The sequence below is a fragment of the Macrosteles quadrilineatus genome, unplaced genomic scaffold (genome assembly GCF_028750875.1).
Source record: "Macrosteles quadrilineatus isolate MER2022 unplaced genomic scaffold, UCM_ALF_1.0 Scaffold_9__3_contigs__length_116548681, whole genome shotgun sequence".
Classification (NCBI taxonomy): Eukaryota; Metazoa; Arthropoda; class Insecta; order Hemiptera; family Cicadellidae; genus Macrosteles; species Macrosteles quadrilineatus.
In genome coordinates, this window is record NW_026542602.1 from 17,951,662 (window position 1) to 17,969,801 (window position 18,140).

Here is an 18,140-nt window from a genome sequence, read left to right on the forward strand (position 1 = left end):
CAAAACTTTAGTCAGGGAACCAACAAGGAGTAATAGTGGGGTAATATAAAGTAGAGTCTTGATTATTTGGCTTTCTAAGTCATCCAACCTTACTGTTGAAAACTCAGGACGAAAAGAGGCACTGTACGCCCTACTGATGAAATATAATATTTCACAGACTATTGCATTAGATTAGAACAAATTTATATGTTGGCGACACATCTTCACATGTTTTAAAGCAAAGATAACATAACAGACGAATGATTCTTGACAAGTTGGGAAAGTTAGTAAAAAATTCTAACTAGTTAGAAGTTATTAGTTAGTCCCGTAAAAAGTAACTGATTAAGATATGATTTAGTTAGTCAAAAAAGTAACTGATAGAAGTTGTTAGTTAGTTAACAAATTAACTGATAGAAATTATTAGTTAGCTAAAAAACAAACTGATAGAAAAATAAGTTAGTTTTTGGAGAAGTTTGCTGTTTGTTGGGCAGTTGTTTTAAAGGATTTCATATGAAATGAAATAATGACACATCTTGGTATCTAATTGTGTTATTAATAATTAAACACTGTCACATTACCTTAATAACTTATTAAAACTATTACTTAACTAACACTAAAATATAACAAAAAAAAGCTTATAGCATGTTCACTTAACCGGGACACGTTCCAGGAAAAATAAGTAAAATGTAATGCAGACATACAGTCTTAATTAGCAACACAAGTCAATGATTTTAAACTAAGCCAATGTTTTTGAAACTGCATGTCTCTTTCTGGGTAGGAAGGGCAGTTATGATGTAAAACATACCAATAAATAATAAACCACTGTCACCAGCCAGGCCTGGGGCCACTCAAGGTCATAGACCCTCCCCTCTGACCCAGTTTGCAATACAATGCTCCAATTATTGCAGACAAAATTGTTTACCAAAACATGAAAGTAGAGTAAAAAAATATATTTCTTTGTTCAAAAACAGAAAACTGTTACAGATTATTTTCAAAGAAATTTATTTGCGGTAGTTTGTTTCTTGTTAATATTTTATTTGATCTTAAATACCAGATCTGCTTTGTATTTACGAGTGTCATTGTGATCAAATACGTGTGTTATTCATTGTGATTTCTGTCAAATATAACATTAAGTTATGCTTTAGTGCAATATAAACATGTTAATTACCATATTTTTATACTGTATTGTATTTCAATACACTCAATAGTATTTTGTTGATTAGCGCGATTTTACGTATCCAGGAAGCCCTACTTTATCCTGGTTAATCGGGAGTTGAGTATCACAGGTTAAGGTTGCTACCACAGAAAAAAATACTTCTCACACTTGTCAGAGAATGAACATCAACATCAGCTGACTGAAGACAATGTCACTGCCCCCCCCCATGGTCAAAATGCATACCAAATTCCAAAGCAAGTGGACTTTCCCTTTCCCCACTTCCGCGTTGTTTGTCAACAAGGGCGCTGACCCTCATATCCGCACACAACCCTCACCGATCGATTGCTCAAAATGGTTTTTGAGGTTCTTCCACCTGTCCAAAAATCTAACTATTTAAACTCCTAAACTACTAATGAGTATATTATCTATTCGTTAGTTAGAATCTAACTGAGTTGAAGTTAGATTCAGTACTTTTTAAAAACTTACGAATATGATAGAAGTTAGCCGAAAAAACGAAGGAATATCGCTAATCATTAGAATTTCTATTTGTTATTCCCAAGTATGATTCTTGAATGGATAAGATGATAACTTTGTCAATGACTAAGATCATCTGGTTCCTTATCGAGGACCATTAAAAAAAAGCCCAATGATAAAGGATAGTTTGGTACAGCTTTAAAGGATCAAAAAGCCACATAGTTTTCTCAGTGAACTGGCTACCTTTTGGCTATTTGTTAAGCTCTATAACTACTCGGCTATCAAGCTTATAAAGCCTTACATGTGAGTTATACAATTAATATTTTTATGTTTCAGACAGTAGACGAGACCTGTGCTATGCAAGATACAAGGACGGCCAATGTTCCAATCCATCTACAGCGCCAGTGACCAAGTCCAGCTGTTGTTGCTGTAGTATGTTCCCTGATCAACCTATGGGATGGGGCACACCCTGCCAGCCGTGTCCCCCGCTACACAGCCCGGAGTTCAACCAACTGTGTCCTCACGGGCCCGGCATGACCTACAGTGGAGATGGTACGTTTTATTACAGTTAAGACTACTCTGCAAAATTTAATTTCCACGCTTTATTTTAAATTTCTAGTTCATTAAAGGTTGTTATATAAATGAGTAAACAAGCAGCTCCCACTGTTAGGAGTGGGATTTTTTAAGCCAGACTCTCAAAGATTTGGGTAGGTGTAACTTCTGAAATGTATGTGGGTAGGAGCACAAATCAGTCATGTGCTCCTGCTGCTGATGCTTTAGAAATGAATCTTGAAATATTAGTGAATCACGCATATTGTTAATAATTATCCTTAACGGTGTTTACCAGGTTGTTTTGCTCTGCTTACAACCCAGATGAAGCAGTACTAGCTTCGATTAAAGAGCTAGATTTTGTTTTGTAGTTAACCACAGAACCAAAAAGGTTTTTTATCAACAATTTTTTGATACAATTTTTAAAAAAAGCGATACAGGTCACTTTGTTTTACTACTGTTTAACTACATAGAATTTCACTGGTACCATATGTTTACTATTCACTTTGAGAAATTTTGTTTCATAATAGTGCCATATTTCAATTTTGAAAGTAGAAACACTGTACTGTTCTTAACCATAAAATAAACAATAACTGAGAGTTTTTTTCAAGATTCAAATGTTTAAATGACAGTAATTTATAAAATATACCAGCTCAACTACAATTAAGCATATATTTTTCAGACATCAACGAGTGTGCTCAAAACCCCAATGTCTGTGTGAACGGAGCTTGTGAGAACTTAATGGGAACCCACCGCTGTATATGCAACCCTGGCTATGAGGTATGAACTTAGTTGATCTTTCTGAATTTTAATATTAGCCTACTAACCGGTTGTCTACTAACTCGTTCAGTCTAGTAACAAAATCTTGCTGTTCAATATATAAGTGGATTCCCTTTTTTTGGACCTTTCAGGACCGAATGATGTCGAATCAAATAGATCTTTTTAAGAAAGAATCTACTGTATCATGTGTTTCATAAACTAAGTTTTGGATTTTATTTTATTGGAATCTAATGTCAGTAAATCTACTAGTATTCTTATACACGTCCGTAATGAAATACACTCAACATTAAGTTAATAATTCAAGAAGTAAACATCTCAATCAAAAATATCAATCCTGTTCCAAATTGAAGCCCTGCCCTCCCTATGATAACCTCACTAATCCCCAAAAACATCCTCACACTGCATGTTTACTACATTCTGTAATCTTGAATCATGTAGATCTAAATTCATGAAATAATCTTGAATGTCCAACCATATTTTTTACTAGCCGGTTTTATTTGAAAAGTGTAGTCTTATAAAGATATCTATTGCCTGTGAACATGTGCCACCCTGGGAGCAGCTTAGTTAGCTTCATTAGAAATATGTCTGCAATTTTGTTATGGTTTTCATCAGGAATAGATGGAAAGCTTTTATTTATTCAACTCACAAGTATGTTGTGTATGATAGGTAGATCCATCTGGTAAACATTGTCTGGATATCAACGAGTGTGAAGATGAACTTATCTGCAGCGGAGGACAATGTCGCAACACCCCAGGCAGCTATCAGGTAGCCTGATTTGTGTGAAACTTTTAGGCAATTTATTTTCTTTATTTAAGTTTAGATAAAAAGAACCATTTGGCGATTTAAGGAGTTTGTTTAAGGCTTTAGAGTGAAAGATAGTTTATCTGGGAACTTTACACTGAACAAAACTGATATTTTATTCTAGCGTAGGAATGTCTGGGGAGGAATGAGAAATAGACAGTCAGACCCCTTGCAGTCTATGCCAAAATATCAAAGTGTTGTCCTCAGAAAGGTTTCCGGCTAAGCAAACTCTACTACTTAAGAAGTTTTTATTTTTATTTTGGGGTTATAATATTGGGGATACACATGTAGTTGGACGTTTTAAGGACTTTTTAAAGGTATGATAAGCTGTCTTACCTGAGAAAAATTTATTTCTGGGGGTTATAGATGGATACACAAAATAGTTACAAAAACAATCTTGATATATTTTGTCCTAGTGTGGGATTTCAAAGGATTGATCAGGAAAAATGACTGGTAAAAAATGCAAAATAGACAATGAGCAGTTAGTTTTTTTTTATTTCAATATTTTAATAACCATAAGATGATGTTTTTACAGATGGCAAATTTTAAATACAGAAAATTGTACTGTTACTCTACATACTCCTGCTGACGTTTTTGGGATAAAAAAACCACTTTAGCCGAAAAAAAAACCAAAAACTGTTTTTTTTTTTTATAACAAAGAATATTTATATAAACACAATCTATTTTACGTACTTTGCACAAGAAAAACGGCAGTATTTGTTTCAGTGTATATGTCCCACAGGGACCCAACTGAGTGTGGCCAAGCACGTGTGTGAGGACGTTGACGAGTGTCGACAGTTGGGTCCGGAGGCGTGCTTCAACGGAGAGTGTGTCAACACGATCGGCTCCTACGAGTGTGAGTGTCCGCCTGGCAGTGTGCTGGATAACACAGGTCGCATCTGCATTGGTGAGTCTCTATACTTTGTCTCTATACTTGCATTATTTGGTTGGAGGTTGTAGGATTAGAGTGTCCATAAGCCATGTATTTCAATAGACAGTTTCAGCGATACAAGCTGTCTTCAAATATCAGTGCAACTTGCATATTTAACTTTTAAACTAATTAAAATTTTTGATTACTGATCATCCATGTTAATATCCAAATCTAAGTCAAAATACCTAACTTACTTGGTAAAAAAGCATAAAGGTGTAAAAATAAATAAATTGTATAGTTAATTAATTACCTTCACGAGGGTTGTGATACAGTTGAAACAAGCAGGCTAGGCTTCACTATTAACATGATATTTTACAGCGTTAATGATATCACGATTCCTACTGCTGTACGAGTTCTACTGTAGTAAGTAGTAAGTAGAACCTGAATTGTACAGTCTTTAGGGAGAGTGTAGAACTTGATCGTTATCAATGAACACATTATTAGAGATCCATCTCAGCCAAGAGCACAGGTGATATTTCAATGTGCTTAAAACTAGATAAATAAGATTAGCAGAACACTATGAAACAAACCGTAACTTGTAAAATGTGTAACATTGAATGTCTGTTGGTCAGATGCGAGACGAGGCACTTGCTGGTCTAGACTAGTGGCAGGGAGGTGTGAGAACAATCTACCTCGCCTTACATTGCGCTCAGAGTGCTGCTGCAGCATAGGCCTAGCATGGGGCAGCCCTTGCGAACTGTGTAACCTGCACCACTGTGACTGTAGCAAGGGATTCGCTAAGGTAAATTTGATTTTAAAACCTTAAATGTGGCTGACTTATGACTCTTGATTATGTAAGAATTGATGCACCGATGGATAAGCCCGAGGATAGTCATCGTAGTTGATATGTTGTTACAGGCACCTTGTGTTTTCTGGAATCATTTTCAGTGGCTCCCAGCTTGATCGTACTAGATAAACATACATTGCAGTATTTATTAACACTCCTTGAGATGAGTAAGACAGCAACCTGCCGGCTAGTACCATAATTCTTCATTTCTGGAGCCTGAAAATTGATTTCATTGTTATTAATGTCATGTGTTAACTGTTGAGTTGGCAAATTTTGTCTGTAGGTCTATTTTGATACCTAAAAGATACCTTGTGAAGTTTTTAAATCATTCCTACTTCTTTGCATTGTCTCCAACTGACAATAGAGACAACTTAAATTTAGCTCAAGAGCATCAAAAGGTGACTTTTGAAGCAAAACGAAAGAATTTTTGTTTTCCTACCTCATTTTTTCATACCATAAAAAACAATGTTTGATTACAGTCACTTAATCATTTTCCTGCTAGAAGCAGGAGAGAGTACAAAATCAAGAAATAATAGTGAAAAATACTGGTCGAAGTGTTAAAAGAGAAAGGCAAAACTTGGGAATTGATTGCAAAAGAAGCAACCAGCCAAGTCAAGTGGAGAGGAACAGTTAGGAGCTTCCTCCGAGAGAGACAACATTATTAAATGCAGTCAGTTATAACAACCAATAACCCTTAAATGTTTAGACTAAACTTTGAGCAATAGTCTCATTAAATCTTATTACACCCTAGAAACAGCACTAACAGCTGCAAAATAAATTTCACAAAAACCACCAGTTGTCTGACAAAAACCAATGAATACAAAACCTATGAGAAGTGCAATGCCTTTGTAAAAAAATTAGTTCGTGAATATTTTGAATTTTGGTTAGTTCTTGCGGCAGCCGTTAGGTAGACTATCGCAAGGACGCGGCCAAGTCAGCTGACTGAGTGGGAAAGTGGAGACAAAAAATCGGCTTAGAGAGAGAGAGGGATAGAGTAGCACGGCCGCCGCGCGAGCGATCCTAGTGGCGGCTGCACGAAGCTCATTTCGGGGGCAAAATTCCAGTCTAACAACTATTCTCCATAATTAAGCATTTCACTTCTTAAAGAGTTTGTATTGATTGCAAAAACTCAGGAATCTATCTGACTCAGTAACTGACACTACTGGTTTAAAACTACTTGCTGAATAACAAGCTAAGTGAATTGCATTGTAACCAGTGATGTTGTTGGACAGGTGGATGGCAAGATATGTACAGACATCAACGAGTGTGAGCTGAATGCAGGACTGTGCAGAGGAGGAGGGACTTGTGTCAACACTGAGGGATCTTTCACCTGCGTCTGTCCTCCTGGCCTCACCCTCGACTCTACAGGTACAATATACAATAAATAGACAGTACAAACGTTAAAATATACAGGTTATTTGGGTAGTTATTAATAAGTATCAGGAAATTAGTGCAGTTTCCTTCTTCAGCTAATTTTCGGGTGAACTCGATCCCAGCTTAAAGCACCCTCTAGCAGCCAGTCTGCCAGTTTGCTCTTGAAGTGGTTTCTTTGTTTCTTGCTTTAGCTGTTCTGGAAGCATATAAAAAGTTACAGCTCCTTTATTCCAGGGCCACCGAGTGTTGTTAAACTCTTTCAACAATTCTGAAATGCATACAAAGCAAGAATCCCTATTGGTTTTCTGTAAATCACTGTTCCTTATCAACAAAATTATTCAACCCAATGTAAAATGGTCTTACTGTACAAGTGAGTGTCATGACTCGCAAGATTGAAATACGGTAACATTGACACTCGTTAACTGCCTGGAGAGCCTGGAGGCCTGGAGATTATAGACTAGGCACAAAACTGTTGTAACCAAACATGTCTAAATGATCCAGAACATTGACTTACAAAATGGTAGGGAAAACCAAATACTTAACCACCTAAGTTGCCCAAATCCTTCTACACGTGTGAGAATAATATGTTCTTAAAGCATCTGTCTTTTCTGCTACACCCTGTATTTTGAATGTGTTTGTCGGCAGGTACCATGTGTCTAGATGTGAGACAGGAGAGTTGTTTCACAGAGTACAGACACGGCGGGGGTGTGACAGTGCTAGAAGGTGTCTACCCCCGCAGTCTGTGCTGCTGCTCTACTGTGGGGAAGGCGTGGGGTGGACCATCCGATGGAACCAAGTGTGAGCAATGCCCCCGTCAAGGAACTGACAATCACCAGGAATTGTGTCCAAAGGTATGGTTTTAAGTTTTTGAAAATTCTAACACTATAGAATAGTCTGTTAAGTGCCACAAACTCAGTAATGTGGACTGGAATGGTGCCAAGTTTGAGAAATGCCAGGTTATCAGGAAAATTGCCTAAAATAAAAGCCAAGGTCAGGTCATCAGATATATGACCCAGTTTTTCAATTTATTCAAAGTAAATGTTTGTTGAAGGAAGTAAATCAACAAAGGAACTTAAATTACAGTAAATACAATACATTACCAATGCTGTTTCAGGGTTATGGGTTTGTTGATCGCAAAGACATCAATGAGTGCACAGAGTTCCCCGGAATGTGTACTAATGGACGATGTAAGAACACAATTGGAGGCTTCAACTGTCGCTGTAACCAAGGGTACGCGCTGGACGAGAATGGCATCAAGTGTATCGGTGGGTTGTAAACCATATATCCTCTTCTTCTCTTAATCCCTTGTCCTAAATCCCTTGATCAAAAAATTGTGCCAGAAAAAAATTGTAAAATTTATATTGTAATGATATTGAAAAATTTAAAAACTTAAATCCACCTGGTTTCTTGGAGTGTTGATGTGAAAGACATTGTTCGGTGCAATCCAATTTTGTTAAATTAAAAGTGTGAAGTTTTTCACGCCAAACACCAGAAAGTTTTTGAGCATTCCTAACTAGAAAAGAAAGCCGAAGGTTGAAGAACCCAAAAACCTGAAGAAAAGTGATATAGTTGTCATCAATTTTACTGTTGGTCAGGGTTTTGATTTAAAAGCTAAGGGGTTTAGTGTAGATGTATACTATTGCAGTATTGACCAATTTTAGTTGTTGGGGTATAGATAATTTGAGTCAGTTTCTAATATCATTGGTAAGGAATTAAACCACATTTGATGAAATTGTCTTGTGTCTGTACCACATGTTTGACACAAATTTTGTAAGAAAATTAAATTGTAAACTTTTTAATTACATTGATTAATTTACCATATTGGAAAATATATTGCTGAGAAATAAATTGTATGACCAAAATTAAATCGTTTTGCTTATATTGCCTCAGGGTTGCCTCAATTTGGGTTTCAATTGGAGTTCAATTTTCCTGGTACTAAAGTAGCAGCAGGAGCAGGGAGGATGTCAAAAAAGCTCCAAAATTTATATTATTATTATTTTATATATTATTTTTGGGCAGGTTATTGAAGACCTTTCATCCCATGTAAGAAGGATTCAGCTGTATTGAGTTGGGAGAAGATAGTTTATAGCTCTTCGAGTGTCGTGGGAATGAAAATCTTCTCCTCTTCTAAATTCACTCTGTTCAGTATAGTTAATCATTGCAAGCCTATACGTACATTTAGAGAGCTAATGAGACAATATAATCTTTCAGCGTAATCTTAGAACTAAACTAAATATGAAATATTTGAATGTTGCAGACATAGACGAGTGCAGCATCATGCACGGTGTGTGTGGAGACGGTGTTTGTCGCAACACCCCGGGCAACTTTGAGTGTGACTGCAAGGAAGGATACGAGAGCTCTTCCATGATGAGAGTCTGCATGGGTCAGTAGTTGTTAGTTTAGCTGTCTGCCAACGCGGTTTAGACTGATGGATAAGTAATGTTCCACCATTTTCTATTTGTAGCCCTAAGCATATATATTTGAGACATTGTCTGTGACGCCCTTAGCTTGTATTTATTTTTTCAATTTTTCTTAAATATAATTATTTAATATAATTATTTAAAATGATTATTTTGTTTCACTGTTAGATTTGTCTTAAGCAGTATTAGATGCGTTGACACCTAGCCTGTACTCTATTGTATTTATTAGTCTACAATTTGTGTCTTCGGATTAAAGATGATTTGATTTAGAAACTCTTTTGCTTCAGATATCATTGCATAGGTAGATTGAATCTAAGACATAGCTTTTTTAATGGCTGAAGAAGTTCAGTCAGTGTTCTGCTTTGCAAACATTCAAAGTGTCCTTGTAATATTTATAATGGTACAATACTGTATTCTGCTGATGATGTATAAATTATAAATAAATGTTTTAGATGAAAGTATATTTTTTTTCATACACTTTTTTTGCTGGGAGAGGCGGGAAGTCTTAAAGGCGATTCATCCAGATGTATCAGATTATTGCACTTTCCAGGGTCGTCACATAGCTAAAAGCCTTTGAAGAATAACAGAATCTGAACCCTGGGAATCGAAACCATACGCTCTACCGCTACACCATCTCACTTGTTTTTTTACAAAAAAATATTCATTATTTGAATCAATGTAACGTTATTGCATTAATCTTTTTTAACTTTAAACAAGGCTGCTTCTATATAATTTTATTATAAGCTAGTCAAAACAGGCGAACTTTAGTAGAAAGAAGGATGATAAATTTAATTTAGTCTTATGCAATATTATTTTTATCTTGGAACCTAGGGATTTCAAGTCATGATACAGCAGAGAATGAGTAGTCATGGGAAGTGATGGTGTGTAGAATATTTAGATTGATAAACAGTTCATTCAAATATATTTACTTGGTAAAATAAGACTTATTAATAAAATAATGCATTGAATGAATAGATTTACTATTTGTTGATTGAAGTTTCTCTAATCTGCCGCAGATATCAATGAGTGTGAGAGGACGCCTGGCCTGTGTCGAGGAGGAACATGTCAGAACACACCTGGCAGCTACAAGTGTCTCTGTCCGCCTGGACATGAACTCGCACCAGACAAACAATCTTGTAAAGGTAAAATAAAAATTATCGGCAGGAATATTTAATGATTCAAACTAAAACAATAAACTTTGATATAAGTATGTTTGATTTGAATGTATGTAAGTATGTTTTGAATATCAACTTTGAAGTTTATAACTTAAATTAAGGTATGCTACCCATCAGTGATGACATTCCGATCCTTCTTTTATGTTGATTTATCATCTGTTACTTTCGGTACCTTTTTTTAAAGTTAATACCAGTACCTTATCATGGCCAAATCGATACTCCGTTTTTGAAACCGTTAAAATGGTTGATTTGATACCTAACTAAATATTCATTCTTTAAAAGACAGTTGAGTTTCAAATGCAGACTTTTTTATTGACATATTCATGATTTTGGAAAGATGTGGATAATAAACATAAAGAAATAAGCAAGTATTGCAGTTTTTCATCATTATTAACATGGGGTCTAGCCATAATTTACATTTTTGAAGACTTATTCAAAGTCATTGTACTAATTGACAGACTAACTGGCTAGACTACAGGCAGCTCTCCAGTTGTCAAATATGCTCGACTGCTTGACTCCCTGGTTATAGTTTTGGCAATAGCGCTAGGTCCGATTGGCAGAGACAATGCACTTTGTTACTATTGGTGCTGTCAAATTCTACAGTCCACACTAGAGTGGCTCCTAGGGTTCTGTGCAACTTCTGTAGGTACACATTATTTATGGGTTCACAAAGAATTTTAACTGAAGGGTTATTGAGTGCCAAGTTTGTGGGAGTTTACAGTATTGCAAAACTGTAGTATTTCATTAACATTTGATTGTGGTCATGTTTCAGACATTGACGAGTGTTCTCGCACATCAGGAATCTGCAGCAATGGAGTATGTGAGAACATGATGGGCACCTACCAGTGTGTGTGTGATGATGGATATCAGCAAACTGACATGAAGTCTCATTGTGAAGGTATGCCTACTGCAATTAGTTTTAACCATGATGTTTGCCTTTAGATATTTGTTTCTTTGATTAAAATGCTGACATAATGATTTTCTTTTTTCTGAGAAATTTAATGTTTGTTTACCCATACAAATTTGTATGTGCTGTGTTTTTGCCAGGATTGGCAAAAATTCAATATGGAACCTTTTCATAGGAACCTAATCATATATTATGATTTATACTTGACTTGAGCTTAGATTGACGCCCATATTGATAGATTTGAAATAGCTCGCTTGGGTTATACAGGGTGTTTATAAAAGAATCGTCCGATTTTTGAAAATCATAGCTACTCATCTGTGAATGCGATTTGATCGAATAATATACTGTTAGAAAATAGATGATTTCAAGTTTTACTGAGAATATCCTAAAGTCCCATTTTCTAATTTAACCCCCCCCCCAAAAAAAAAACGAAAAAACACGTTTTTTAAAACGGCTATTACTAGAACGCGGTAAGAGCTAGCAAAGATTTGAAAGAATTTTTATGGTCAGGAATAAAATTTTCTACAAGACACTGTTAGGCGTTTTCCGAAAATCACACCCCTTTGCCCCCCAAAAAACGCTCTACTATGAAAAACTCACATTTATTTCCAAATTGTCAATTGTTTTCACAACTATTTTACCAAAATAATTTTTTATTGCTAGTTGCACATATGCTGTGCATTTAAATGGCGCCATATTGAGCACTTGTAAATGGTATGTAAACTTTATTAGTTACTCTTTGATATAAAATTAACCTCTTGACCGTATGATCATTAGTTTTCAAATTATAAATCTACGAAATCGGATGATTCTTTTTGAAACAGAGACTAATTTAACCATCTTTTAAGTCCTTTAATTCACATTTTTTAGGTTAGCTAGCTAAATTTTACTACTCAAACAAATAAAAAAGTTGGATACTAAGTTAAGTTAATTTCTTAAATACAGACTAACCTAGCCGTTTCTGAATAGTTCTGAACAGTTTTCAGGACTTCCCATACATTTGAACAAGATTAACTGATAGCTACTCTCCTTAACATCTTCTTGTTTACTGACTGATGAAATGTTAACAGACATTGACGAGTGTGCCAGTGGCAATGGAGGATGTCAGAGCTTGTGTCTCAACTCAGCCGGCAGCTACTCTTGTGCATGTAGGTTAGTGATGTTATCCTTACAGACTCAAACTACATCAATCAAGTTAAATAATTAATCACTAATTGATCATTAATTGATATCCTAACAACAAATAGCATCTAGGACCAGAATTGACTCTTGGGATTGAAACATTAACCATTAGATTTGAAGATAACCACAGTAGCCATAATCAATTGGCTATCAATAAACAAAAACAAAGATCTCCAAAAAAAAGATAACTTTCTCCATTTTAAAGAATTTCCTTAATTTAAACCTTGTGTAAAAAAACAATACTAATTGCACTGTTTTCTAAGTAGACTGGCAACACGTGCCTGTAAGGTAAGTATTATCAACATTAAAGTGGGAAGGACGCTATGTGTTGCAGTGACGGATACCGCCTCACTCCTGATGGGCGGGGGTGTGTGGACGTGGACGAGTGTAAGGTGAACCCCCGCGTCTGTCTGGGTGGTCAGTGTACCAACACGATGGGCAGTTACAACTGTCACTGTACGGACGGATTGCTGCCGGGACCTGACGGATCATCATGTGTAGGTGAGTAGGTGGTATGGACTCTTTGAAATGTTACGCAGAACTCACAAGTCTATAAGTACATCAGATTTTCTGTTATGAAAGTCCCTTTACTTAATTTCTGTGGCTCCTAGATGGAGCTTAGCACCTCATCATAACAGCATTTAACTTTGTGTCTAGCTAGTGCCTACTTCTTCCTCTGTCTCATTCCTCTTCTCTTGTTCTCTATTTAGAATGTTTGCTTGCTTTGGCCATCCTCTTCTTCACTATTCCTAATGTTTCTAGCCCAATGCCTGTATTACTATGGCATCCTGTTCATTTTGTTAGGTATGACCTATCCACTGCCACTTCCTTCTTTTTATTTGCTATTCTTAGAAGCTCCTGTGGTGAGACTAAACATCCATTTAATCTCTTGTGAACCTTTTGTGTGTTATCAACTGCTTTGAACTCCTAATTTAATTGTGTTGGTTGGTTGGCATCTGTTCTCCATCTTCTATAATGTATTACAGTAATAGGTTTTTTGCAACACATTCAACCCTTTTTAACTGTAACATCCCTTAAAAATATGTCCCGGAATGTGCCATTCTACAATATCCCTTATGATTTGATGTGAGTATATTTAACAAAATAGAATTGTGAGTGATTTAGTGAAATTGATGTACTGATTATACTAATTCCTAGCTAAAGTATCCTACCTTAAAAGCGTCCCTGATATTTTATAATGCAGTCTGCTCCAGTTAAATTATACATTACACATTAACAGTTAATAATACACAGAGTTTTAATTGTTTAAAAGTAGCTTTTGGGAAAATGATTACTGGATCAGTTTTACAACTTATTTTCAATATTCCTTAGTTTTATTAAGTGTCAGAATTTGTAACCAAAATATGGGTAGAATTGATGTACAAAAAATCAAATCTCACATAAGCATCTGTAACAAAACCCAAAATCAGATGCTGCATGTTAACACACTTGATTATTCCCAATCAGCAACATTTCTGAACACTCTTGTGATTTTATTCCAGATGTGAACGAGTGTGAGAGCGGCAAAGACGTGTGCGGTAATGGTGAGTGTGACAACACGATCGGTTCGTTCTTGTGTCGCTGTGAGGACGGCTACAGTGTCAAACCAGGTCGAGGACCGCAGTGTTCGGACGATGATGAGTGTGCACTGGACACACACCAGTGTGACATCAATGCTCACTGCATCAATAACCCAGTAGGTATCTATTTGTTTTTTTCTTCTATTAACTTTTTAATTCCAGAGATTGTTTAGTGATGTGAGTAAGCATATTTCATCACTTTTTTCCACTAAACAAATATTATAATTATTGATAAAAGTTTTCAGTGTGGTTTGGAGACACCTATCCAAATATATATCAATTGCCATCCAAGCCGTCCTCCGTTTGTTTAGGTTAGCCTTTCTCACCAAGGATTGTTACAGACAGGTGAATTTCTCATGAGCTGCACAACACACTGACTGAGACGGGATTAAAGCTCTCGATCTGAGTTGCTGTCTCCTGGACAAAGAGACTTGCCTTACACTATCACCAGACTTAGATTAGCCATTAATCAGACCTGTCTACCACACTATCAACTCTTGTCCACACAAAGCCCAAGTGTAGTAGTTGTAAAATAAAGTTTACCATCGATGAGTAGTTAATCAGTACAAAGGATAATCTTTACAAATAGGACAATTTCTAGCACTTCCTATAAAAGAGTGGAAATGAATGTTTCATTGTCAATATACTGTACCATGGCCATGAGTAGACTGTACTACATGAAACCTATAATCGTACTCTTTGTTGATGAACACCTGTTAATTGCTTGTTTGGAATGGCTCTTAGATTATTATCAAAAGCAAAAATATTTTGTGTTACCAAAAAGATCTATTGTGAAATTTACTATAAAATACATTATATTTGACCTTAACCCAGATGGTGTGTGCTGGTTACAGGGCTCTTACAGCTGTAGATGTCCGGACGGGTTCACTGGTAATGGACAGACATGCAGAGACATCAACGAATGCCTCACCAACAACGGAGGGTGCGATCAGAACGCTCAGTGTATCAACGCTGATGGATCTTTCAAGGTAGACCTCCGTTGCAAATAACAGTTTAAACACTCACAGATTGATTGAACTTATTTCTTTGATGTGTGATCATTAACAGGGGGGGGGGGAGAAAGTTATGTTTAGTTAGAATTGTGTCACATCACTATTATGGTGAGTAAACGTTTCAGCCTAGTTGCTGATGGCCGTCTTCTGAGACGTAACAGCGTTCTACTACTTGTCTACCTGAGATTTAATCTGACAGTATTCATAAGATCGTAATCTGTAATCAGACCAAAGCGTTAGCACACCATGTTAGTGATTAGCCCGGTTCTACCTTACGACCACCATACTGTTAAACGTTACTGTGATAGCCTTACTTCTAGTGATAAAAAAATATATAGTTAAATATTTTATTAAATTATTTCTAATAAATTATTTTACATCAATAAAAAAAGAGAGATAAAAAACAGAGACCAACAGTTTAGACATAAGAAGTCATAAAAGCAACGAACAACACTGCTGTAGATAGTAAAACTTCATACAAAATAACTTATTGCCTAAATGAAACATCTATAGCAAAAGGGAGAGGAGGAAATCTATTTAGGAAGAAGGATGGAAGAGGTCCAGGAAGGACAATCAATGCAAATTATGAATATAAAAATAGTACCTGTTTGACTTTCTCAGTGTGTTACTATTGTCTGTTTCACCATTCCCTCACAGTGTGTTTGTGACTCCGGGTTCCGAGGAGACGGATATTCCTGTCAGGACGTAGACGAGTGCACTGACAATCCTACGTTGTGTGAGAACGGCCACTGCCTCAACTATCCGGGCAGCTTCCGCTGTGAATGTGAGATGGGCTTTATGCACCCTGATGACAAGAGGGAGACAGCTTGTGTCGGTAAGAATCTTCTTTTGATCTAAAAATTTCTTGATTAGCATAAGAGTTCACGTATTAGTGTGATTATACAAATACATAAAACACATCTTCCCACACTTTCCAATGTAGGCCTATCTACACCTATACTTTCAAAAGCCATAATAATAGTTTTTAAGTAAGGATGTCATTAAAAATCTCTCTGTCTCCGATTAGGCCTGTGATGATGAGCGGTGTCACTGCTTGGAATCAATCTCCATTGTAAACACTTTTTATATTAATCGTTCATAAATGTGACCGTTCACAGATTAGGTAGATACATTAAATGTGTTAAAACACATTTAATAACACATTTGACAATATTTGACATTTGATAATATTTGTGTGACTATTCATTAAATTAATTTAATAAGATTCAATTAATAAAAGAACAAATTATTTCCAAAATAAATAAATCGTGGAAGAAAGCAAAGGTTCAAAACTAAACTAACAACCCTAATAAGCATTCCATCAACTCCTGATAATCAAGATTTCTTCATTGCTGTCATAAAATAGCACTCATACACCTACCACCACACACTTTGTCATTTTTAGTAAGTTTTTCATACAATTTCTAATGAACTGTGAATGTAATTTCAGATATCAACGAATGCATGATGTTTAACAACCTTTGTGTGTTCGGGCGGTGTGAGAACATTTTCGGAATGTTCCGTTGTGAGTGCAACGAAGGCTACCAACTTGACAACTCTGGTGGTAAGTGCTCCTTTTTTTGTTATCTTATTTGTTGTAGTATCAAGCTGTTACATCTTCTTTATATTAATAGGCAAGCATGTTTCTTTAAAACCTTTTTTCTCAACTCCTTTGCATCGCAGGGAAAATATACGAATACTGTTATAAAAGTATTTGCCTGTAGATGTGCAGGATTTCTTTATAAATTAAAATAGGCTCAAAAATAAGCACAACAAATTAATTTAAAAAAATTAACATGGGCCTTATGGGTTGCCATGCTGGTGACAAAATAACAACAAAATATGAACATAAATATCAAAACATTCAAAACAAATGGAAGAAATTCCAATCACATGTTTTATTTACAGTTTGGGGTGAAAATAGAGAAGTCTGTACGTTACATATTCTTGGTCGAGTTATTGACCACTGGACGACCTCTTAGTAAACACTAAATTCGCATAGGTTATCCATAAATTGTCATTCATTGTCACTATCACTTTCTCAGTATATCACCAAACTGAAGTTAGTCTACCATAGTCTATGAATTAAGGTAAAATGAAGCAAAGAAGCCACATACCAAATTTCACTAGTACAATGATCTAAATAGCAAAGTTTTTTCCTAAGATAAACCTATTGTTTTGCAGGTAACTGCACTGACGTGAATGAGTGTGATAGTCCACAAGCCTGTTTGTATGGAACTTGTATCAACACTCAAGGCAGCTTCATCTGCCAGTGTCCACCCAACTACCAACTGGTGCCAGCCGGTAATGCCTGCGTAGGTGAGTGATATCATTCACTACTAGACTACAGGACTAGACTTCCCATTCCTACTTCACACATAGTATTGATTAAACATTATAATTATGTGTAAATTATGGTTTTTTAGTATGTTGGTTTATCCTACCAAATCATTATCCGGCCAAATCGTTATCGGGCCAGGGGCTTGGTCCGATGCTGGCCGGTTATGAGGGGTTCTACTGGAGGTATTAATTAAAACCTAATGATCAAGGACAGCTAGATCTAGTTTTGAACCATAAAAAAGCCAAAAATATGGCTAAAGTTGTAGCATAGCTCATTTTTGGGCCACAGATAGAATGGTAATGCTATAAAACACCATTTCTTCCTTATAACTTGAAGATGATGCCACTCTGCAAAAGGGATTTATTGTACTATAATATGTCATCATTAAGTCCTTGTCAACTATCATGGTAAGAACAAGTAAAAGATTAAATAAGTTTATCTGAATGGGTAGGAGTTTATTCTGACACAAGAATAATAGTAAACGTTACACCATAAACAATTTTTAAAATATTTCACTGTCACTGACAGCATTTTGAACCATGGGAAGTTAGAGAGGAGGAAAGAAAAGACAGCTAGTTTTCTTATGCTGTTATTTTTATCCTAGAAACTAGAAATCCTGTCATTGATTGTAAAATATTTTATTGTGTTTTTGTGTTTATTCTTGTGAAAAAACTGTTTAAACTGGTACAAA

At 35.9% G+C, this 18,140-nt stretch overlaps 1 protein-coding gene across 1 annotated transcript in view; it reads left to right on the plus strand.

Moving 5' to 3' along the window:
* Window positions 1-18,140, plus strand: part of LOC129002256 (fibrillin-2-like) — a 157,414-nt gene that overhangs the window by 40,127 nt on the left and 99,147 nt on the right. Inside the window, exons 14-31 of the mRNA XM_054429923.1 lie at window positions 1,946-2,161; window positions 2,841-2,938; window positions 3,605-3,703; window positions 4,466-4,646; window positions 5,243-5,412; window positions 6,690-6,825; window positions 7,477-7,682; window positions 7,946-8,096; window positions 9,089-9,214; window positions 10,268-10,393; window positions 11,199-11,324; window positions 12,404-12,485; window positions 12,850-13,016; window positions 14,018-14,211; window positions 14,950-15,084; window positions 15,766-15,943; window positions 16,559-16,672; window positions 17,293-17,427. Coding sequence (XP_054285898.1) covers window positions 1,946-2,161; window positions 2,841-2,938; window positions 3,605-3,703; window positions 4,466-4,646; window positions 5,243-5,412; window positions 6,690-6,825; window positions 7,477-7,682; window positions 7,946-8,096; window positions 9,089-9,214; window positions 10,268-10,393; window positions 11,199-11,324; window positions 12,404-12,485; window positions 12,850-13,016; window positions 14,018-14,211; window positions 14,950-15,084; window positions 15,766-15,943; window positions 16,559-16,672; window positions 17,293-17,427 — 2,640 coding nt within the window. The remainder of the gene's footprint in view (window positions 1-1,945; window positions 2,162-2,840; window positions 2,939-3,604; window positions 3,704-4,465; window positions 4,647-5,242; window positions 5,413-6,689; window positions 6,826-7,476; window positions 7,683-7,945; window positions 8,097-9,088; window positions 9,215-10,267; window positions 10,394-11,198; window positions 11,325-12,403; window positions 12,486-12,849; window positions 13,017-14,017; window positions 14,212-14,949; window positions 15,085-15,765; window positions 15,944-16,558; window positions 16,673-17,292; window positions 17,428-18,140) is intronic.